This window comes from Grus americana, chromosome Z (genome assembly GCF_028858705.1).
Source record: "Grus americana isolate bGruAme1 chromosome Z, bGruAme1.mat, whole genome shotgun sequence".
Taxonomy (NCBI): Eukaryota; Metazoa; Chordata; class Aves; order Gruiformes; family Gruidae; genus Grus; species Grus americana.
Window position 1 is genome coordinate 1,791,631 of NC_072891.1, and position 24,866 is coordinate 1,816,496.

The window sequence follows — 24,866 nt, forward strand, 5'->3', positions numbered from 1 at the left end:
CAGCACAGCTGTATTTTTCTGTATTCTATATTCGTTTTTCTAAAGATCACTGTCATTTCAGCATCTACTGAGGCCCCATATCCTGGATATTTGAGATTATAATGCCCCAGGATTCACTGTTTAATACCAAGATACCCTTTTTCCCCCCTCTTGATCTCATCCCTTATTTATTTGACTGTTAGCTCATGGTTTTAACACTGCCTTTGCAAACCTTCACTCTTACCCTGTTTTTCTGCTTCTTTACTCACAACGGTTTGAGGGGAAAAAAAAAAAAACCACCAGCACAAAAAAACTCCACCTCAGGGAGCTCATTTTCTTATCAAGCTTTCTTAGCCCATTTGGTAATGAAAACAGTCTGTGGGTCAGCCTGGATAAAGGAAGGATTTGTACTAATATTCAGGCAATATCCACTTGCTGATTTTTATCCAGGGCTGTTTACTGCCAGATTTCTTCACCTCGCTCTTCGCTTGTACTCCCCAAGCCATCTGACATGAAAAATAGAAGATTTTTTCTTTTTATTTCCCCCCCCTCCCCCCAAAGTGGCTGTGTTGGATTTGCATGGCAAGGGTTTGGTAGCAGGGGGGCTACAGGGGTGGCTTCTGTGAGAAGCTGCTAGAAGCTTCCCCTGTGTCTGACAGAGCCAATGCCAGCCGGCTCCAAGATGGGCCCACCCCTGGCCAAGGCCAAGCCAATCAGCGCCTCTGGGATAACATATTTAAGAAGAAAAACAAAAGAGTTGGAGAGAGCTTTTGCAGCCGGAGAGAGGAGTGAGAAGATGTAAGAAACTCTGCAGACACCCAGGTCAGTGCAGAAGGAGGGGGAGGAGGAGCTCCAGGCGCCGCAGCAGAGATCCCCCTGCAGCCCGTGGTGAAGACCATGGTGAAGCAGGCTGTCCCCCTGCAGCCCATGGAGGAAGGGTGAGGGGGTGTAGAGATTCCACCTGCAGCCCGTGGAGGACCCCACGCCGGAGCAGGTGGAGGCACCTGAAGGAGGCTGTGGCCTGTGGGAAGCCCACGCTGGAGCAAGTTCCTGGCCGGACCTGTGGCCCCGTGCAGAGGGGAGCCCACGCCAGGGCAGGTTTGCTGGCAGGACTTGTGACCCCGTGGGGGACCCCACGCTGGAGCAGTTTGCTCCTGAAGGTCTGCACCCCATGAGAGGGACTCCATGCTGGAGCAGGGGCACGATGAGAGGAGTCCTCCCCCTGAGGAGGAAGAAGCGGCAGAAACACCGTGTGCTGAACTGACCGTAACCCCCATTCCCCGTCCCCCTGTGCCGCTGAGGGGGGGGAAGGTTGAAGCCGGGAGTGAAGTCGAGCCCGGGAAGATGGGAGGGGTAGGGGGAGGTGTTTTAAGAGTTGATTTTCTCATTCCTCTACTCTGTTTTGCCTAGTAATAAATCAGATGAATTCCCTCTCTAAATTCGGTCTGTTTTGCTCGTGACGATAATTAGTGAGTGATCTCTCCCTGTCCTTATCTCGACCTACAAGCATTTCGTTATGCTTTTTTCTCCCGTTTAGTGAATGAGGGGAGTGAGAGAGCGGCTCTGGTGGGCACCTGGCCTCCAGCCAGGGTCAACCCACCCCAGTGGCAAAGAAAGAAATCTCGAATAGTTCATCTGCGGTGCAACCCTTCCCCTGAACTCCCAGCCCACCGCCAGTTTGGGGCATACCTTACAGCTTCGCAGCAGGAAGGAAAAATCAAGCTCAATTTTGCTGTAAAATAAAGTAGTTTTTAGTTCTGGGGTATCACTGAGTGATTCCAGGAAGACGACACTTTGGATTTCCAACTACGCTTCTTTTGGTGGAGTAGCAATCGAAAAAAAATGCAGCATTTTTACAGTCTCACAAACGACGCCTGAAAAGGCTGACGTTTTAAAACTGTGGCACAATATGAAAACCATCACTTCACAGGCGGTATTTTCTCCCACCTCACACTTGCTTCTGCAGAAGAAAAATCACCTCCTAATTCAGGTTCATTTAAAGTGCAGCTGATCATCAAGACCTAAAAGGAATTTTCATTTACGAGGGTGAAAAAAAAAAAAAAAAAAAAATCTTTCCTGTCCGTTTGTGGAATTTATGTCAGATCTATAATGCAATAAGCTCAACACTCCATCAAACATTTTCTATTTAACCTGAAAGGGGACTAAGTCAGATCACTTATGTGCCTGTGTGTATGATTTGCAAAGAGGAGCAAGCGCAGCCACAGCGAGTATTGGAAATACCACGGAGTGAATTCTCACGCCTTCAGAATCAGTATTAGAAACCTCAAGTGCTCGATCACAAAGCAGTGATGAAAAGGCACGATCTCCTATAAAATATCAACGGGAAGGGCTTAATGTGAAAGTTCAGATTTACTGGGCTCAGGCAAAAAAAAAAAAAAGGAAAAAAAAAGGAAAAAAAAGAAAAAAGAAAAAAAAAAAGAAAAAAAAAAGAAGAAAAACGGCAAATTTTAGCTCTGGATTAGGCTGATGTCATGACCCCAAACCAGAAGCACAGCCTTTTAAATATTTATCTATATCCTCATGGCAACATCCCCCACGATTGAATAATGATCTCTATATGTCTTTTTTATGAACCAAAAGATAGAGTCTAACAGCTAATTATCATGCCACTACAGAGATCTAGTGAATAGATAAAATATTAGAGGAGGTATCTCCTTTTAGCATCAGGTCAATCAAAGCCACGAAAAAGCCCTGTGCTCATCTCTTCTCTGGGCACGATCCAAAAACCAATTTCCATCAGCTTAACTTCAGGTTCCTGCTTTTTAAAGTCTTTGCTGGAAACCTCTGGATCAATCTCTGCAGTTCTCTGTTGCCTTCTCCCCTTCTGAATTCTGCAGGACCGTTGCACTTGTTAAGTGTTGTCTGAAGGGATAAGACACCTGCTTGACATGAATTTAAAAAATAGGACAGCAAAGCGAAGAGTAGTTTATTGGTTTATGTGATGATGAGTCCATTACTTATTGTCCCATTACTTTCTTGAATCACAGAATCATCGAATCCTTAAGGTTGGAAAAGACCTCTAAGACCATCAAGTCCAACCGTCAACCCAACACCACCATGCCTACTAAACCATGCCCCCAAGTGCCACGTCTACACGGTTTTTGAACACCCCCAGGGATGGGGACTCCACCCCCTCTCTGGGCAGCCTGTTCCAATGCCTGACCACTCTTTCGGTGAAGACATTTTCCCTGATCTCCAATCTAAACCTCCCCTTATGCAACTTGAGACCATTCTACCTTTGACCTCACAGAACGGATCCAATCAAAAATCTATAGGAATTGGTCCATCTCTGTAAATAGTCTGAGTTAAGAAAAATTCCAACGTGGGAATTTGCTAAGAGCCTTTTAAACTTGGGATGTCCCTAAGTGGGGTGTAATTAGCAGACATGGTCCATAAGGGAATGATCTCAGTTGGCCTTCAGAGAGCTTGGCCACCTTTGCTCTGCCCGTGGGGACTAGGGAGGAACGACTGTGCAGGGACGTGTCGGTCATCTTTTCCAGGAGGTTTATTTTTTTTTTCAAATAGAGAAATACATCACCAGCTTTGTAAAGTCACCAAATGTCTTCAAAATTTCCCTTTCACGGGTATCTAACTATGGCTGAGATGCTAATGGGTACTATTAAATACTCAGAATTGCTGGAGAAATGAAGCGCTGTTTCTTGACATCTCTTTTGCGACGCTTTCTCTCTCCCCTCCCGTTTTAAGTGAAAAGAAGAGAGCTCTGGGTTCCAGAGGAGGGGGATTCGGGAGCGGGAACTGAAAGAGCCACCTAGTTTTGAGGGATCGTGCGTGGATCCGGGATCAGCTCTGCACACCGGCAGAAATGGAAGTTAACATCTACCGAGGAAACCTTTCTGCAAGAAACTGGTAAAGGAGACAACATCGGTCTGGCTAATGACTCTGAGGACAAGTACATTGAGAAAAGCAAGCGAAAACAGAGAAATAAATAGCGCCCAACACCACAAAATAGCTAGAGGCAGATCAGAAATGAAGTTACACGCAATTCTAAAAAGTAAAAATTGTGCTTTCAGTGTAACAGTGAATACGATAGTTTGAAGGCCATATATATAACCCAACAACTTGTTTTAATTTATGTGACAGAGTCCAGCACGACAGCTGGTTTTCATTGTTTTAGCATTTGCTTCATCTATTTCCATTGCTTTATGGCAGTTTATTGCCATAAACTTTCCGATCTTAATTTCGCCTAATAACAAAGTCCTATACGTTGCTTGTAGGCAACATTGCATCCGCTTACGTAAGATTACTTACCCTAAAAAAAGGCAATTTTATTTTTCAGGATGATGGGATACTTTATGAAGATTAGTAACATGCCTCGACTTCCTCTCTCTTCACGTCACCCCCCCCAATTATCATGGGTAAAATGTAAACTCTGATTGATTTACGGAACAACTACTCCTCTCGAGGTAACCAGGCTTACTCGCTAGAGTAAGACGAGTGGCATCGGATCCTCATAAAGTAAAATGCAGTACTACGTAAAGATGAATGGACTCTATTATATATAAAAAATAATTCAGCTGCACTATTTGGCAAAAGCAGTTCTCCAACAAAAAAGGATTTATCTACTTCTGTCTGCTGTCAAAAACTGGATTACTTGCTGATGGATAGCAGGTGCTTCCCGTAAAAATGCGGAGACGTTTTGGTAGCTTGCTTGTTGCAAACATCGACCTAACATATGCTGTATGGCAAGAAAGCAGGATGAGAATAGTACAGCTGAAATCTCAAAGGCTGGCTGAGCCAAACTGGAGATTATCCAAGCTAAAGGAGTAGGGCAAACAGTTAAAATGAGACACCAGCTTGCAATCCCCTCTTTTTTTTTTTTTTTCTCTCCTTAACAGCTCTAGTAGTTAGGGTTACTAAGGCAAATAGCGTTACCCAAATTACACCAGTTCACGTGAAGACCAATCCTAGCACTAGGTCTGCTTTATGAACAAAGCAGATACCGTATCTACCACACAAACGTTCTCATTTGATCCAACGGTGAAGTTTTAAAAGGGTTTTTCTAGGAAACAAACCCAGAAGGGAGCTGGAGAGGCACCGTCCCCTCTTGCTCTGCCATGCCCCCTACCCACGAAAGTTTCACTACAGCCACATGCAACCGTGTCATCTGACCCCGAAACCAGCTTCGTTCACCAGTGGCACTACTCTACAGCCTTTCCTTTTTTTTTTTTTAACGATAATTTTCTTTCTGTCCCTCGCGCGCTTGCCATTTAATTTTTAAGTAGGCTGCGCGCTGGAGTGGATTGCAGTCAGTTCTTTTCCAGCGTACATAAATAGTCCTTCCATTATTGAAAAGGCAAGCCTTGAAACAAGGCTCAAGCGTTTGGCGCTGGTTCAACTTGGTGTAGCGTAACGGGAGGCTGGAAACAAGACCAAGCGATTCATTTGGCATCTCATTGAATTCGTTTTTATCGCTTACTTGTTAACTCTGATTTTAAGCTATTGCCTTGTCCTCAATTTTTATTCCAGGTTGCCAGAGTGAAATAGTGGATTGTTATCATGAAATCGTATATAGCCACTTTCCATTCCGCGAGCGTTCGCGGCTATTTCTTCGAGGTACGGGACAGTCTTGTACTCTCTATTTCCTCACAAATTGCAAGTCAGTGGTTCGGATGAGTGGTACCGGAGACTCTCCCCCCCTCCACTCTTACCTGTTTGAGACAGAAGTGGTGTGTAAGGGACTTTCGGTTCTATTGCACTCATGGGCGGAGGTAGCAAGGGGTTGGCAAAGCTGCGGAGAGGGTGAGTAGGGCGGACGCAGGCGGTGGGGATGGTTCTGCTCGGGGCGTCCTCGTTGTTGGAGTGCTCGGGCTGCGTCTGCGGGAGCAAGGATGGCTGCTGTGGTGCTGGGGCTTCGTTTACAGCTGCAAGAGAATAGTAAAAAAAAATAAATAAAACCCCCAAGAACTATGACTGATGTAATTTTTATGTCCCGTTTCCTATTTTTAGGGTCATTTTCAGCAGAAAGGACAGCATCAGCCTCCGCCCTCCAAGAAGGTGCAGGAAATGAGTAAACAGTTCCATCAAAAGTTATTGGCAGACGCATTAAAAACCAGATGTTCCTCAGAGTGGCCGTGTGCTGTTTGAAGCTCACTACATCTTCCTTTAAACGAAAAGCAAGCACGATATTTTTTTACCTCCTCCTCTCTCGCTTTCCGCTCTATCTGCTTTTAAATATTAAAAATCAATAAACGCATGAATACATCACGTGGAGACTGAAAGAAGCTACGACTACGGAAACTCGTTACATTCAGCAAGACGGTAGTGTTCTAGTCACAGCGGAGAAAAGCTGGAGACAAAGAATACTTAATTGCCACATAACCAATCACCAATATTGTTTTCCCTTGAGACAGCTGTACCATTTAGTGTGCCAAAGCAGTAGGTTGCTGGTTTATTATGCTATATTCAAAGTCAAGTCTTTAAAGAAGATTTAAATGTTCCATGTCAACCTTCTCATATAAAAGACACCTTCCGCAGCTTCCCTATGTTCTGCAGTGTTTCTTGAAAGAAGCTTTCAGTATCAACCTCTGTCATGGACTTTCCATGCCAGAAAACAGAAACAAATGTAGTATTAAGGAAAATAAAGGTTAAGACAAAGAGAAAAGCGCTTTTTTTTTTTTTTAGTTTTTTTTTTCTTTTACAAGGGGTAATGGGTTTAAACTAAAAGAGGGGAGATGGAGATGAGATGTGAGGCAGAAATCCTTCCCTGTGAGGGTGCTGAGGCCCTGGCACAGGTTGCCCAGAGAAGCTGTGGCTGCCCCTGGCTCCCTGGCAGTGGTCAAGGCCAGGTTGGATGGGGCTTTGGGCAAGCTGGGCTAGTGGAGGGGGTCCCTGCCCATGGCAGGGGGTGGGACTGGGTGGGCTTTGAGGTCCCTTCCCACCCAAAGCATTCTAGGATTCTATCAAAGAATCAACTCATGTCGTAGCCAAACTACAAATTACGATATTATTCTGACTGTACAGTTTTCAGGATGGGTGTGGTCCCCAGGGTTGTTTAACATCGCCAGTACTTTGAATGCAGAAAAAAGGTTTTCTTGAAACTCATGAGACGCAAAAACTTCTAATCCTGCAGTCTAAAATCAGAGCATCTTCTGTGGAGTGTGTGCGGTGTAGGAGATGCTGCGCAGGAAGAGGGACAGAAGACAGCAAGAGGTGGGATGCGCACTCACACATCCCGGTGGCGTTGCCCAGATTTATGGCGCTGCTCTTTACCTAACGCTGACTCTTGGTCATGAAGAGAAACTCGCTGCTGCTGTTTACACCAGGACACAACACCGGACCGCGTTATTCAGACTTGAAAATAAGCAAAGAAAAAAGAATTCCAAAGAAAATAGATTATTTTGTTCTTGTAAGGGAACCGTAATTGGACTAAACAACGTTCTTCACAGGTTTAAAAACTTTAGAATCTCTTCCTGACCACTGTGCCTACCACGACAAGCCAAACTAGTTAAGAACTAATTACAAGGAGGCCTGGTAACTGTAGGTCTGCTGCGGTGCTTTACGGATGGCAGCAAGAAGTTCATTTCCCCATGGCACTTCCACGTCTATTTTCTTCCTCTTGCAGGACAAGAATAAGAGAATTGGATCGAAAACACCATCTCATATCTTCTTTCCCAAATCCTGCATCACGAGTGCCGTTGAGGCTTCCCCAGAGCTTGGGCCTGTGGCCTCTCCTGGCCCCTGTCCACGGCCCCGAGGAGCAGGACTGGAGAAAGTTCTCCTCTCGGCGAGAGTGCCCTGACGTTATTTGCAAGCAGAACAGTGGAAAGCAGCAAACTGGTAAAGTGAAGAGCCTGATCACAACAGGAACTTCTTTAATTTGAGCGTGTTGGTGTTGTCCCGTGTCTCCACAGTGTCTACGCCAGCCAGGCTGGCTCACAGCACAAGAGTTAATCATGTAGCTCGTGGCAGGAAACAGAAATCTAGGAAAAGCTCAACCTTTTACTGAAGAAAACAACCTTCCTGACACATAGCTATCAGAATTAGTTATTATACTGGGACCCAAAATGCTCCAGAGGATCTGGTTTCTTTCAAAGCTTGCTGCAACAACCAGAACTCATTGTGCAAATAACATGCAATTACACAGCCAAGTCAACTCTCAAGGCATTTTATAATAATTAATGTCAAAGTATATAAGTAATTACAACCTACTAAGTGGCAAAACAATTTTGCAAAATGGAAATGAGGATTTTTTTCCTCATTTCCAGAGCCCCATTGCTTGTTCCTATGGCAATATCGCAGACATCCCTGGCAGTATTGAACGCCACGGCTAGGAACCCAACTACAGGATCAGACCAAGGTCAAAATCGTCTACAGTTTGTGAAAGTTCGCTCAACTGTGGCTCATTTTCCTTGTTTTCACCCTCAAGATTCTTTGCATTATCACGCCATTACCCTAGCTCTGCTCTTCCATTTCCTTCCTTGCCCAGCAGATTCCTCTCTTTTCTTCTCTGAGGGCTAACATTCCCCTTAAGGCGGCCAGAGATATTGAGGTCATGTGTCACACGGTAGAGGAGGAACGATAGTTTAGCTCATTCCACCCTTACTCGCTGCTCACACACTCAAGAAGGTGTCACAGCGTGTTGCTGCTCTAGGCTACCACGAGCAGTGGGCTCTTCTCTCCCTTCACCCTGCCCTAGTCAAGGAAGACGCAAAATAGCATCTGAGTCTCGCAGAGGTACGCATCTGAGGTTCTAATGTTTTCTGGAGCAAATCCTTGGCCAGGCCTTTGCTTAATGTAAAAATAAAGCCCTTTGTCTATGGTTTTAACCTCAAAATGTCTTTTGACATGTTTGCCGAAGTCTTCTTCCTACGGAGCCCAACACTTTTCATTGTGTCCTTAGGGACAGTTCTTTTGGTAGGCTCTTGACCTGCTTGGAGAAACGAGCAAGCCAGACGCTTACTGCTACTCATCATCAAACACCCTTCTTGATACTTTCTGCCGTGGTGCTCTCATAACAAAGCTGTATCAGCTCCATCAGCTAGCATCAGCATAACGGTCTCGGCATTAAAAGGCTATTAAATTACTGCTTTACCGTATGGGTATGTTTTATCTTATAGATTTAGTTGTAAAATCTGGAGACCTACATAACCATCACTACATAAAAGATTTCAGGTTATCCTCCAGCTATTACTGAAAAGAAAGGTGTGATGACTCTATTCAAATTAGAAGCTAGAGTTGGGATTTAAATAGTGAAGGTAAGTGGTCTAATGAAAGTGCTTCATGCTTGAGAAGACTTTCTTCTAAAATAAGATGTGCACGCTTGCAAACATAATGAGAACCATCAATTTGCAATTCACTCAAGTCCCTGCAGGAAGAGAGGATGGATTGTTTATTTGAAGGATGGATGAAGATGAGCACATCACCACTGCTGCCCACATCACCTACATCAATCCCCTGCCTAGCTGCCAGATATTTGCCTTCATACACCTCAACAGAAGTGCCCAAGAATTCTGATTATTTGTACTGATCCAATTATCACCTTTTTTTTTTTTTTTTTTTTTTTTTCAGAAAGTAGACTCCCAATTGACCTTTAAGATGAAGCAGATAATACCATGCTGCATTCCAGCTGTGGTCTTTCACTCTTGAATTTAGTAAAACATTTTGCCAGAGTAAAGAAAATATTATGCTATACATGAAGATCTGTTCTAAAGCCCAGTACAACCAATTAAGGTGTCCAATTGCTTTGGAGAAGCCTTGGATAAAGCCCTGCTCCCATTCATTTTATGTGTGAGGAACATCGAGAATGAGCTTGCTTTGAACTTCAACGGCCATGGACACTGCTCACCAAGCAGAAGAATAAATATCTGATACAAAGTCTTTTGATCTTCCCTTCGCTTTTGCGTAATTGTTGGTTGGTGCAATGCTGGTAACCAGTTTAATGAATTTAGGTCTCTGAACATATTTTTACATTGTATAGCTTCTATTAAGAAGCAACACTGGAAAGATTCCTACTTGGATTTGTAGCTATTGGCTCTGCCACAGTCTCAGGTGATGAAAAATCAATACGGATTGAAAACAAAAGGTAAATAACAATTCAAAGTATGTGACGGTAGATGGGGACTTAACATGACTGAACTTTATTCCGTATCTGCTCATGATAATAATAAAAATGACCATTCCCACTAAGTCCAGAATGCAGCTACTCTGGTAGAAGGGATTGAAGCTTCCCAGCTGGATGAGCTCACTGCAGAGCTGACTGTTCACAGCCAGAAAGCCAACTCCAAGAAGAAATGTGCTCAGGACACATTTGCTTTAGGGCATCTCACTTTAACAGATTAATGTAGGTAAAGTTATCTCCATTCCACAATACTTCTCTGTGGCTATCATCTCAAGCTATTAATATAATTGTTGGTTTGTTGTTCTGGTTTACACAATTTTCAATCGTTCTTTTTAATACTGGAAAATAATATATCTTTATTTAAAAAAAAAACAAACGTGTGTTCTGAACATCTCCAAGTTTTCGTCGTGTAGATTATTAGGGCGATACACTGATGAACACCTCCCTCTAAAAACGGTGCTGTTTGTTAGACCAGCTGTAGTCTTTACGGTTAGCCTGACGACGAGCACTCTGCCTCCTGTAAAAGCGTGGTCAGGATGGGACCAGAATACAGTCTGTTTCTGCTGACCGGCGTGGAGGTGGGGCAGGATGGAGATGGGGCCACCCCAGTACCTCCCAAGTGGGAGATGGTTTCCCCCAGCTCTCTTCTTTCCCTACTGGAGACCGTGATGGCTCAGCGTTCTCCAACGGCTGTGGCAGAGGTAAAAATGAGCATCCTCTTCCCTCTGTAACCCATGGCAAGCTAGGCATGTCACCGTCTTCTCCTACCCAACTCGGTAACATTGCGAGCAGCGGGTGCCACGGAGCTCTGAAGGAGAAGGCAAACCACGGGAAAGGTTGCTGACCAGACAACAGTCACTTCATTACGGCTCAGAGGTGCTTGCTGTCTGGCAAAAATTGATATTTAGCAATTGTATTTTATGGCTGGTGGTGTCGTCAGCAGTGATCAAACAGGCAAGTCAGGTTATTACTCAAGCTCTGGCCGGGGCTTGACTCTCCTTTCGTTTTTCTTTAGTTTCCTCTTCAGTAGAACATTTGTCCTAAAGATAAGTTGCAGCGCTCGAATCTTCGGGTCAATGAAAAAGGCCTTTGGAAGCAGAGGAAGGCGTTTGAGCATTCTCTGTACGGCAGGATGCAGAGCGACACCCTCGCTAATGGCACGGCGTATGATTTATTCAGGGATTGCTACATCTTGATCAATAGGGTGCTCGGTCGTGCAGTACCGCAGGTAGGCTCGGTCCCAGAGGAATTATTGCCAGGTATTTCTTTTTCAGACACGGCTGCAATTGGTCAAGCGTCAAGAGAATTTTTTTCACCGAGGGGTGAAACACACCAAAAAAAAAAAAAACCAAAAAGCTTTATGTAGCGTTTCTATAGTCTCTTTAACTGCTAGTTGCTCTCAACCGCATGATCGTATTAAGAAAACAGCCAAAAAAATAAATAAATTCAAAGCGTTAAGAGTCGTTTTGTTGATCTCTCCCCGTTCTCTGCTGCAGCGAGGCGGTCAGGGAGGCAGAGGGAGGTGAGCCACGAACGAAGCAGCTGCTTTTCAGTCGGATGCGCTGGAGATTGACCGCTCTCCCAGACGGGCTGACATCGCCAGCGCTTCTATTCGGCAGCAACAGCGCCGGCGCTGAGAAAAGCTTCAAGCGTCATATTAGAAATATACTTTGATATCCCTTCATCCCTCCTCGGACTGAAAAATAATGAACTTTGCCATTACATAAACCTAGCGAACTGCTTGGCTGGTTCTGCCCGTGTCAAGTGTCACTAGAAAACAAACACTATTTCCACGTCCTTGTCCGCGCGCTCGCTTCATTGCTGCGGCGGTGAAAATATAAGGCGCGGCGAAGGAAGAGAATGTTGCGTTCGGAGGTATTTTGTATGATCTGGGAGCTTTGGAAGTCAACAGCCTTCGCCGGAGAGACCAACTGCAACGGCTAGAACAGGTTGTGATTGCGCATCGTAACGGGCTTAGATCATTTTTGAAACACCACGCAGTCTTGATTACCCAGACCTCAATAATCTGAAATAGCCGTTATCCAAACAAGGTTATGTCTACTGCTTTTTGAATTATTTCATGGGAAATTGCCCAAATTATCTGAAATCTTCACTGTTTGAGCTTTTTCAAGGCCCATCAGTTCTTCTGACTAATTAAAGCTGGTTTGTATTCAGAAAACTTTTGAGTATTAGCTATCTTCTGTTCAATTCTCAAGTGCGCCGCACCTGAAAGACTTGGGCAAACCCATACCTTTCTATAGAGCCCTTCCTCCAGGAACTGCCGTTGGATCCAACATGATTTCAAAGACATTCCTCTTTTTGAAGATCTCATCTCCAGACTACTACATGTATAAATCCAGAGGTTGGTTCAGGCAGAAGCTGAATGCACTAGGGATGTGTGATTTTGGGGGTTGTGCCTAACGTATCCCTCGGCAATCGTGTCCCAGGCACCGCTCCGTATGGAATTTTCCGGCTCCCTGAGGCATCGGTAGAACTAGGGAAACCTCCCTCGCTTTCACAGCTGGACTTTGGATCTGAGGACTGAAGATGCTCAGGTCCTTCATGAGCAGGTGGAGATGATGATGGCTGAGCAAACAATTCAGTCTTCAAATTTTTTTTAACTCTATCTCTATGATCGGGCACAAGGTAGTTAATTTTATTTCTATTCCCCAACATCTAATGTATGTCGAGCGAGAAACTGAACCTACTCTGGTTCTGTACGTTGTATTTGTGGTGGGTTTGGTCTTAATCGAAGCAGCAGATCAAAACCTGATTCTGCCAGCGAGGCCCTCCGGCGGAAATTGCCATCTAGCTTTGAAAGGACCTCAGCGACCACACTGAAGAGAGGGGGAACGGCATCGGGGTGATGACTAGGACACCTGAACCCATCTTTTACTTACAAACCCACCGCTGGATTTCAATTACCGGTCCCCAAGGACCTGTCTGAACGTAACAATCAAATAGGAGGAAAAAAAAATCAGTCATTTCAAGACGAGTTCCCCACGGACCAGCAGCACAGGCTGTGATGTGAAAAAACCCACGTGTCACAGATTGACACCAATCTGTCAATAATTCAGACTTGATATGCAGTAGAGTTAAGGGAGAATTATATGAAAATATGAGCCCTCCAACTATAAAATTAATATGCCAGAGCATGCTCGTTAGGCTTGAACAAAGAACAGATGGCTGCCGGTGCGGCAGAGGCTTACGAAGAAGTTGTGAAGGTGAGGCCGGGCGCTCGCGCTGCGTGCGTGCTTTCCCCACGTCGCGCTAAGGTGAGGAACGGTTCCGGGAACAGATAAACCACAAATCTGTTACCGCAGAGGAGCAAATATGAATACAGAGCTCACTCCAGAGAAGAGACGATGGGAGATGGGCTAACAGTACGCACGCGTATAAAAGGATCTGCGAAAGGAAGAAAAGAAACTGTTCTCTATGTCCGCTACGATCGAATCAAGAACCAATTGGCTTAAATTTTAGCAAGCTAAATATTAAAGAAAATGTTTCTGGCAGCTAAGCCTGGGAAGACACTGTGTGGAGAGGTCGTGTAAGTGCTATCGTGGATGATTTTAATGAGTGATGATACTAGACTCTGTCTTGGGATGAAGAAGAGCTCTTGAAGCCTGCGGTTTTTTTCTGGGAATATCCTTATGAATAAAGCAAAGGAAATTAAAGTACAGTGAAATGACTGACAGACCCGCAGAAAAGACAGGATTGGATTAGAGACACCACGACTTTGAACTTTGAAAGCGTTCAGTAAAAACTGGAAGTTGCAACTGGGGCTGCTGCTGGAGATGAGGCGGCCAGTTGGTGCTACCAGACCGGATTTATCCCGGCTCCCAAAAAGCACGGCAGCGTGATTTGCATTGGCTAGAGCTTATACACCCCAATGATAAAAAGCAATTTATTTCCAAGCACTTCAAGAGCAAAGAGCAGAAGAAAAGCACTGTACTGACTTCTTCCTGCTCCAAAGGTCCTGTCCACAGAGAGGGTCGGGAACGGCACCGGCCGAAGGGTGAACTGCGGGTGTGGGTATCCGCAGGTGGGCGACGGCAGGATTCCGGGGTACTGGGCACTTTCTAGTGTTGGCACCGGAATGGCACTGACAACAGCTACAAGGAAAGAAGGAGAGAGAGAGATTAAATGAATGCTTTTGGAAAATGTAAAAAAACCAAAAAATTAAAAAATCAGTAGGGAACCCAAACCAACCACTTTTCCGAAGCAAAATACCCATATGATCGGTATAAACGATGCCTCTGCCCACGGAAGCCACCTCTGTATACAGAAACGTGCCTCTTTGGGACACGCTGGAGAATTGCAAGTGCAGTTTGCGATCGCTTATCTGTAACATGAAATCGCTTTTTGTCCGCGTTCCAGTTATTCAGCCACAGTTTGGGCGTTGCTTTAGATCCCTCGACAAACAAAGCGAGTATGACTGGATCAGGCAATTTAAGGGCTTGTTGCAGTTGTCTAAGCGCAAGTCCCTGGTGCCATTTCTGATGCCTTAGGAGAACCTGCTGCCCCCAGCCGCTGCTCTGGAGGAACGTGGGCTCCTCCAACTCTTCCATCATGTGTGCCAGCTTCACAACAATGTCCCTGACACCCTGGGATGTCCCCAGTGGCACGGGACCCCCGTGTTGACCCATCAGCTGAGGCTGGCTGGGCATCGTTCCCCACCCAGGAATGGAAGGAACGGGGGTGAGATGTGCCAGCAAACCAGTAGCTCAAAGTTTGAAGCTGAAGTTGAGTTATAGAATCACAGAATCATAGAATCATCGAATCCTTAAGGTTGGAAAAGACCTCTAAGATCGTCAAGTCCAACCATCAACCCAACACCACCATGCCTACTAAACCATGTCCCCAAGTGCCACGTCTACACGGTTTTTGAGTTAAATTCAAGTGAAACCACTTCGATTTGAAAACCAGGATCAGTGTGCTGAATTCAGGCGTTGCTGTGAATTATCTCCTTTATTTTCACCAGTCGGTGCTTGAAGAACGGGTGATAATAATGCTATTCAAATCATAAATTTCTCTGTAGCTTTTAGGAAAAACTTGGAAACTCTCATTCAAGTTTTGCCTAGCTAAACAATAAGCAGAGGTTTTTGGCTCATTGATGCTAACGTTTGGCTTATTTTGCACCTTTCACACGTGAATTATAAACAATGCTGTAAACTTTTAGTCATTACAATTACTTCTAGCTCCTACTACATCCATTACACAGGGTGGCAAACTGGGCTGCCTGCCCAAGGTCACACAAGAAGCCATGACGGTGCCAAGGCTTTATAAAGTGGTTTTTTTTTTTTAAGCACACGGCTTTCAAGGAGACAACTTTGCGCTTCCAGAGGTAACAGACAAGTGTGGAGATGAAAAAAACTCACGAAGCAATGCCAACCAGGGTGATTTGAGCTTCAGATTTGGCTGGGTTCAATTCAACCGCTCTTAAAAGAGAATTTCTACTATTCAGACATTTCATTTTGTCCGTATAAGACATTTTTATTGACAATATTTATAACATTGCCGCTACAGTGAAAAATATTGAATCCTATTAAAGAACAACTTGTTTTTCAAAGTCCATTCCTTCATTTCTTTTTAGGGTGTAGGTACCTAGCGCTTTCATTTTCAAAATAAGACAGGATTACTATTCATTGCAGTGCTCTATTGTAGAGAAGCCGGAGAAAAGCTCATATCAAACATTTTCAATAAATCTTTGCAATTTCAAGCAGGTATGACAACAAATCTGTTCTGTCATAGCCTGTCAGCAATTGAATTTGCACTTCATATTGATATACTAAGACACTGAAAACAGAAATTCCCTGACCAAATCATGGAGCTCCCTAAACGCTGGTCTACATTTAAAATGTACTGGATCACATAAAAAAAAAGCAGCACCCAAGAACAGCTTACAGAAATGACAAAGTAGGATATTTTGAATTGTATTCAAGGCTGCCAAAGCAACTGAGTCGACATGTTCGTATTTCCCTGAAAGAAAATGAACTGTTGTGATTTTCTGCAATTTTAGGGAGGGAGATAAACAGAAAAAAAAAAAATCCTCCCCGCAGAAATCCCTCTCCAACCTGATTTACTCTGCGAGCATTTTATTTTTGTCTTCCGTAAGTAAAGATCACAAACAGAAAAGAGGGGAATTACAGGTGCAATACTCGAATGTGATACCCTGCAAAGACTTTCTCAATTATTTTTCTCTGGAAATACTCCTCTCCATGCAACAGCCTCGGTGACCGCCTGCATTTCAGTAGCATTAGAGCCAGCAAAGATCTCGCTAAAACCTTATCAAATTTATCTGGTTTATGCTCCTTCCACTTCCGTACGCAAAGGCGCTTTATGGAGTATATTTGTTCTCAAAGATTTCAAATGCTGATTATTGAGATGAGCATGAATACTTCCAGATGTGGTATTTAACAATGAACAGTACGTGGGGGTTTTTTTTTTACTTCGGATTTATGATGTTGCTTCTTCAATCTAATTGCTCACTGCTGCCAATTTCTTTCAGTATCAGGCAAACGGAGAGAAATTAATTAAAGTATCTAATCTGACAAAGCCTCGATTCTATTTTCTGGGGAAAGAAACATATTAAGCATAACTCGGCCTGCACAAATGCACAAATAGGGCTTTTATAAATCTGAGTTTAATTATTTGCAAACAATCATACTATGTTGTCGCTGTAGATTAGATTCATACCGTTGAAAATGTAAATAAATAGAAAAGAGGACATCATTTGTCAAAATGCATCATTTGACTGAAAAAAACCTAACTATCTTTAAAAGCACTTTTATCTATACGCTGCAGAACAACGTCGACTTGACTTGTATTTAACTGACACTGCTCTTGACCCATCGCAATTACGATGATTCACTTCTGATTTTGCTCACACCACTCCAAGTCAATCCATTTTCTTGGATTGCTGCCCTCCTTCAACCCAGGCCAAGCCAGGAGGAATCCCACTGAAAAAAAAAAAAATAAATAAAAAAAGGGCAAATTGCCCGACTGTGAGATTAGTGTGGCTACAAGACGGGAATATTTCCCAGGGCACGGCCTCGTGGTGTAAGAGCTTTCTCCGCCTCAACCCAGGGGTCTTTCTTCCAGATATTAAAAGAGGGTGGAGGTTGAAATGTGGGTGCTATGTCCAGCCCAAGGCATGAAGAACTGGAATTCCATCTCTCTCTGGGTATCTGTGGTTTATCCTGGTACGGGTTGGGTGCTGAGGCTGAGCAGCATGACCTGAATCGCACCCCTACTGAGCACGAATTAAGGGAACCAATACTAGCTCCTACTAAGTAATTTACTGAACAAAGCCACGCTAGGTTATTCCCTCTTCTCCGCTTCATTCAGGTCCTTCTATTTTTTTTTAAATATATCATTTGTGATGTGCCCTTCCAAAAACCTACAAATAGGCACTTACATTTAACCATCAGAGCTAGAAAGAAATTTTGTGATGAAATGGATTTCTGGCAGTATAATTTCATTTTTCTTAACTCAGACTATTTACAGAGATGGACCAATTTCTATAGATATTTCATTGGATCTATTTTGTGAGGTCAAAGGTACAATGGTCTCAAGTTGGGTCAGGGGAGGTTTAGATTGGAGATCAGGGAAAATTTCTTCACCGAAAGAGTGGTCAGGCATTGGAACAGGCTGCCCAGAGAGGGGGTGGAGTCCCCATCCCTGGAGGTGTTCAAAAAACCGTGTAGACGTGGCACTTGGGGACATGGTTTAGTAGGCATGGTGGTGTTGGGTTGACGGTTGGACTTGATGATCTTAGAGGTCTTTTCCAACCTTAAGGATTCGATGATTCTATGAACTTCCAGCTAAAAGATGAGAGCTACCGAGAGCTTGATCACAGGGCTGCTCAGAGGGAAGGTGGAGACCCAAAGCCTCATCCTCCACCAGGAACCACCCATCCTCCACCAGTGCCCAACCCTCTCTTTGGAGCCTGGGGGCTCTCACATATTCCTTTCCTTTGCTCAGATGTGAAACAAGGTCACTTCAGAAATTTCGGTAAGTTCTGCAGGATGGGAGAACCTACCCAATGTTCTCCAGCCTTCCTGTCTTTCTCGTGTACTTTGCTGCTTTGAAAAAGATGCACTTCATCTATGAAATTCATTCAACGATAAACACCCTGTAGCCACTAAAATTTAACACCTAGTAAAAATATCCTTTCTCCTCATTTACTTGGCTTTATAAGAGAGCGGCTCATATTAAAAAAAGCATATAGTGGTGTGGCCAACTACTACAGACAAAAGAAAAGAGAGAAGGAACTGCAATAACGTCCAGCTGATTATAGTTGATGATGGTGGGAACAGGAACAGGAATAGGAATACCACGACAATTTAAATCTGTGTATCACAAAGCCTTCAGCTCTGGCAGCTTGAACTCTTACCCCTGTTTTTAAAATAGGGAGACAGAGGGATTTATCCATCACTATCCACCTAGTAAAAATAGAAACGATGACTCTTTAGGCTTAGCCTGGGCTGAGTCTAGCAGAAGCGTGATTTTCGAATTCTCTCCATAGTTTTTCCACCGATGCGTTGTGAAGCCCTGGCAAGCTTCCAGGCCTTTTATTTATTTATTTTTTAGATGAAGAAATCGTTGCTAATGCTATTTAACTTTATGAGGCATAACTAGATCGCATTTGAAAGATCGTAATGAGATCTACGGGTGGGCGAGCGCGACTTGCGGGGTGCAGAAGGGGGCTGGGGGAAGGTCCTGGTACTCACGAGGGTTGTTCGGTTGTGAATCCATGGGGATCATGAGCTTGGCACGGGTGGCTCTGCGGGCTGCAAGCGAGCGCTCTAACGTGGACATGCTGCTTCCAACATCTTCTGTCTCAGGACCTAGAGAAAAGCCAATAGCTCAGTTGAAAATGCCGCAAATTAACGTTTCTCTTCGCCCTATATCCAGCAGAAAGAGCAATAGGGGTTTTTTTTAGAATTCAGTTATATTAACCGATCGTTAAATAGCATCACCCGCAAAGAGCTGCACAGACTCTTTTGGCTGCCTTTTCTGAATAAACTCATTGTTTGCATTTTTCTGTAAGAGAATTAAGATATCACGTCCTCTTTTTGTCTCTGAAATTATCCTGAAATCCCCATTCACTTCATAAAAATATGACATTTTTCTTGTAACTTCCCTGATATAAACTTATTTTAAAAATAAAGTATCAAGACCAGAAAAAGATCGCATGAATGCAGGCACCTACGCATCTTGGCAGCCAAAAATTGATCTTTGAAATAAATCTGAAGGTTGAAAACGCCCTTCTTTGTGAGATACCACGAAGACCTGTGTCCTGACCGCCCGCATTACAGATTCACAGCGGCAATTCCAGCCCGTGCGCCTTTTCTACAGCACCCGCGGCAAGTTAAAGATGTGCCTGGATCTTCCCCTTATTCGCTCCTGGATCACAACTTGCACGTCTGCCTAGATCTGTGAGCTGAGATACGCTGCCTGATGTCCAATGCAATTCGAAACTGTCCCAGCAGCTATATAAATTAGATATTGAAATACGGATGCGTTAATTTAGTCACGTGAGGATATTTCAAGTAGTCAAAAATTCTAGAGAATACACTTGTCAGAGAGAAAGCGTGCTTGGAACGGGATGTTCGGTGGAAGGAAATAAAAGCTGTATTTCTCTCTTCATACCTTGTCTCACATGAACCTTATATTTATGTTACTTTTATATTTTAATAAACGATGGATGAAGTCAGTTTAATACTGTCATACGGTTAAGCTTGCCGCCCACTCGGAACATTCATCTCCGAGGTACCCAAGCGAACGCATATGCCTTAAAAAATGAAAAAACCAATTTGCAGGAAAAGACTATTTTTTTCCCCCAAATCGCTCTCCTCTGAATTGCAGGACTGAAATGCCAAGTCTTCTATCGATGGCCGTTCAAAGAGCTAATTGCTAGGGAAAAGCCAGGGCCGCTATTACTGAACCGCGTGTTACAGGCAGAAACATAAAGGCATTTATTTACAGTCCAAGGCGTTTCCACATAAAATATCCAGCCCGGCCTTTGTCATTAACTTGCTCATACGCTGTGATGACTTTGTACCACGCGTTCGATTGCGATCACCGGAGCTCTCCCATTGATCTTTCTGGGCCCTGGCTCAGCATCTCCTCCTCATCAGCAATAATCGGTTTAGGCAAAGGGAATCTTCTGGTTATGTTTTCCCAACGTCTACTATAACAAGGACCTTTGCGTTAAAACCCACAGAAATCAGCGTCGCAATTATCCTCTCAATAGCAAACTATCAGCCCAAAACACAATGTCAGAGAAAAGAAAATGCGATCCCTTTCGAAACTGGAAAGCTTTTCTTTCCTCGCAAGAACGGGAGCAATGGAAAAGGGCTAAAACCAGCAGAGGTGTCTGAAAAAAAGTCACCTTCGTTATTTACGGTCCCAACTGAGGTTCCGGAATTCTTTCGCTCCATCACCCAAAAGCAATGTGTTCACGATGAACCCAAGACAAATATGTTTATGCTTTCCAACTTCTGTGCTGCGTTTAGCTCCCCCCCCCTGTACCCAAGACTTTCCATTATTCTGGTGGAAAAAATGTTATCAGCTAAAGCGAAACCTGTGACGTGCTGTCTGCACTAAGGTTAAAAAAAGGAGGAGGAAACTTCACTGAAAGCACATTTTTTTCCTCCAGAATTTCTTTCCTCATATCTGTAAGCTTTCTCAGTCGCAATTCTCAGCCCAAAGTCTGCTCCTGGTGATGCCGCTGACCTTCTTCCTAATCATATTCTCCCTCTCCTCCGTTTTTCATTTCTTTTTCTCCCCACTTACTTCTCCACACCCCTTTTTCCTCTCTGTTTTTCTCTGCTTTTTCACGGCACGCAAATTTAGTAACATTTGACTTCCAGTTGAATTCCTGAACTTAGAAAGTTAGAACGGTGTAAAAATAAAAAATGATGGGTTTTCCCCTAGTCTGAAATCACTGCAAAAATCATCTAGGACCATCTCTCCAGGCACCCATAGAAGAACTGTCAATTCTTCCTATCTCCTCCTGGATCTTGCCAGGTTTTGTCCTGTGTTAGAGACTCCATGTGCCGGGCTAAGGTCGCTAACCACCAGTATCAAATTAATTTAAAGAAAATGTGTATGCTAGTGATGGAGAAAAAAAATAAGCTGCTGGAGCGTGTCCAGAAAAGGGCAGAGAAGCTGGTGCAGGGTCTGGAGCACAAGTGTGATGAGGAGCGGCTGAGGGAACTGGGGGTGTTGAGCCTGGAGAAGAGGAGGCTGAGGGGAGACCTGATGGCTCTCTACAGCTGCCTGAAAGGAGGGTGTAGGCAGGTGGGGGTCGGTCTCTTCTGCCAAGGAACAAGTGATGGGACAAGAGGAAACGGCCTCAAGTTGTGCCAGGGGAGATTTAGATTGGAGATTAGGAGAAACGTCTTCACCGAAAGAGTGGTCAGGCATTGGAACAGGCTGCCCAGAGAGGGGGTGGAGTCCCCATCCCTGGAGGTGTTCAAAAACCGTGTAGACGTGGCACTTGGGGACATGGTTTAGTAGGCATGGTGGTGTTGGGTTGACGGTTGGACTTGATGATCTTAGAGGTCTTTTCCAACCTTAAGGATTCGATGATTCTATGAACTTCCAGCTAAAAGATGAGAGCTACCGAGAGCTTGATCACAGGGCTGCTCAGAGGGAAGGTGGAGACCCAAAGCCTCATCCTCCACCAGGAACCACCCATCCTCCACCAGTGCCCAACCCTCTCTTTGGAGCCTGGGGGCTCTCACATATTCCTTTCCTTTGCTCAGATGTGAAACAAGGTCACTTCAGAAATTTGGAGTACATGGCATGGGGTTGGACTAGATATCCTTTAAAGCTCCCTTCTAACTCAAACCATTCTAGGATTCCGTGATTCTAATTTCCCCAAATCTACAAGTGAAACCCAGCTGATTTCTGCCTCTCCTGCCCTCGGAGCCCCTCACCGGGCTGTGGGGTGCTCTTGGTACCCAGCTGCGTTTCCGACTGGCTGTGGCTGACGGGGGTGATGTCCTGGCAGCTCTGCATCGGTGAGTCCCTTCCTGCGGGGTCTGAGCCCGTCGGCTTCTCGATGTTCTTCATTTCCATCTCCTCGTGGTGTATCCACAGATCCGGGGGTCTCAGGTCCTTCTGGCTGCCCTTCCTTTTACCAGCGCTGTGGGTTGCGCGTTTCCTGCAGCAAAGAAAGATCAAAACTGTCACGTAAGAACATTTTTCCCCTTCATAAGACCAAAGAGTCTCCTCATTGGTGTCTTTCTGAGGAACCCCTCTGGCTGAGTCCTTCAAAGGACAGCAGTTATCCTGGTGTGGTGCTTTCTGGAGTTTGCTCCAGGGGATGGGTCTGGGGCTGAGCAGGGTGGGCCGTTTTTTGCACCGGTTGATGTAGAAATTGGGGAAAACCACTCTTCCTGGGACGGAAGAGAAGTGGCCAGCTCCACCGCGGGGAAGAGCAGCACTTGCGGAGTGCCTGCATCTAAAAACGACGACTGAAAACTGCTGAGCTCCCTTCTGCCGAGTTACGCACATCTTATACCTTCCACAACTGCGGGCGGCATATGTTCTATTTCTTTAAATATACACTAAAGCAGTATTTTTATTACAGAAAAGCTCAGAAATCCAGAGTAGCATTTCCCAGAGCAACGTGAACTCTCCTTTCTTTACTCATAGGTCTTACAACACGTTCTCACGTCAGTGGGCCGCCTCCTCTGGGGAGCGCATGGTGCCACGAGGGGATGGCACTGCGCCGCCGCTCTGGACCTTCACCTCCCCTCCACTACACAGGCTATTTATAACAAAGTACGCGTGTTTTTCGATTCTAAAGAAGAGATACGCTCCTTAAATATGGAGCGCAACGTCTAATTTACAGCTGTAGAGAAAGTCTTATCAGAAATCTAGTGATTTAAATAACTCTGAAAGAACAGGTTTTCTGGCTTATTGTTAGGGGTTTTTTTGCTCAATAATCCGAAAGTACTCTTACCCCTGTTTTTTTTTTTCCTTTGTACATCTCCAAATACTTTGTGAAAGGAAAATAATATTACCATCCCAAGTGGAAAACCAGAAATACTTGTGATATACAAAAAGCCGCGTGCAAATATTTTCAAATTCATATGCACTGTTAGGTAACAAAAAAAAGAAAACCTTGATTGGTCTCAGCTACTCGCTACCCCCAGCATACGGTCACCCCAAAACACGGGTGTGCACCTCCTGACGGGACAGTTCTTTCCCGAATCCACGGAACGCAATGCCAAACTTCTCACTCGCGTCCCTAGGACTCGCGCTGCGTGCCCCATTCGTGTAGGTGGGCTCAGCCAACTGCCCTTCCTATCCCAGGCTGCAGGCAGTATTGTGGAAGATGGCATGGGGTTATTTTACCAGGGGAAAAAAAAAAAAAAAAAAAAAAAAGCTTGAGGAAATTTTAAATTTTAAGAAATTCCAATTTTTGGAGTCAATACCTGTTCTTTTTCTGAATTTTGTCAGCCTGGGCTAGAAAGTAAAAGATGCACAACTACTTGCATCATCACCAAAAATTTTGTTTTCAAGAGAAGGAACAAAAACATCCTCTAACTTAAAATATCACCGAGGGCACAGCCCTGTCTCAGCCCCAGCAGCCGATGGCAATGACATTTTACTTCTGCAGTCCTTAAAGTGCCACCCTTCAAGGCAGAAATTGGTTTAGGTCCTTTGACTGGTCGGTACCCCAAAAAGCTCTTCAAAGGTCAAAAGATGATTAATTTTAAAATGTGAGCTGGAAAGTTAGCGGTGGAGGCGAGGCTGGGGTTGTTCAGAGATTTTTGATTACAGACCCTAATAAATATAATTGCTTCCTATGGTTAGTCTGGTATTTTCTAATTGCCGAAACTTAATTATTTAAAATTAGGGTATTTCAAAGAAACAGGGCAATACCTTTAATACCTTCTTGCCCAGACCCTCGTACCATCCTGATTAACACCTACGAGAATTATTTTGAGCACTTTCATTCAAACCTTCATGTATGACCTGCCTGAAGTCAAAAAGGAAAGTTGGTCTTTCTGTCTCATTCAAAAAAAGACCCTAAGTTCGGTTTGAAAGAAGGAATTACTTTCTTCACTTCAAGATACAGGAACATGAAAATAAATCCTCCCCTGGCATGTTTCGCTTATGCAGAAGTTGAGGTTCGGCTTCTGAAAACGGATCTACCCTCAGTTTTGGGGGGAGGCAGGATCTTTGCTGCACCAGACGAGCACATTAGACCTACAGAAAACAGTCCTAAAAGCATCAACGGCAGCGTCAAACCTCAGCTGCAGCAATGGAAACCGATGCTTCGGAAGTCCGTGTTGAGGTTTACGGTGGGATTCGGATTTAGGCCGTTACCCATTTTAGAACTGGAGCGGGGCTTGGGAAGACGAGGAGTTTGGAATTGAAAAACTGATCTCAGGTGGCAGCGTTTCTGCTCTTCAATTCTTTTACAACATGAAACGCATCCAGCTTGCATACCTTAATGATATCTTTTCTTTTTTTTTTTTCCCCCCTAAGGATGGATATAAAACCAGAGTTTAGCTCTGCCCTTAGAATACATATTACGGTCATGCAATCTTGAATAACGACAGCAGAACTTAAGCTGTACTTTCAAAACAAATAAACTCTCTGGAGAGGAAACTCTTTCGAGTTTCTTTTTCTACATTTCCAAGACAACCCCACCTGGGCAGTGACTTTGGAACACTCGCATAGCTCCTAACGATAAACACATGCTATACAGGATAACTTCTCAAATACTCCGGAATTACTCTTCAGTGCCTTCAGTTTACAA

The 24,866-nt window shown here is 44.3% G+C and overlaps 1 protein-coding gene across 1 annotated transcript in view; it reads right to left on the bottom strand.

Moving 5' to 3' along the window:
• DCC (DCC netrin 1 receptor) overlaps positions 1–24,866 on the bottom strand; it is a 366,068-nt gene that overhangs the window by 14,944 nt on the left and 326,258 nt on the right. Inside the window, exons 23-26 of the mRNA XM_054809591.1 lie at positions 22,027–22,253; positions 18,811–18,927; positions 14,035–14,190; positions 5,670–5,882 (exon numbers count right to left, since the gene is read on the bottom strand). Of these exons, the coding sequence (XP_054665566.1) occupies positions 5,670–5,882; positions 14,035–14,190; positions 18,811–18,927; positions 22,027–22,253 (713 nt within the window). The remainder of the gene's footprint in view (positions 1–5,669; positions 5,883–14,034; positions 14,191–18,810; positions 18,928–22,026; positions 22,254–24,866) is intronic.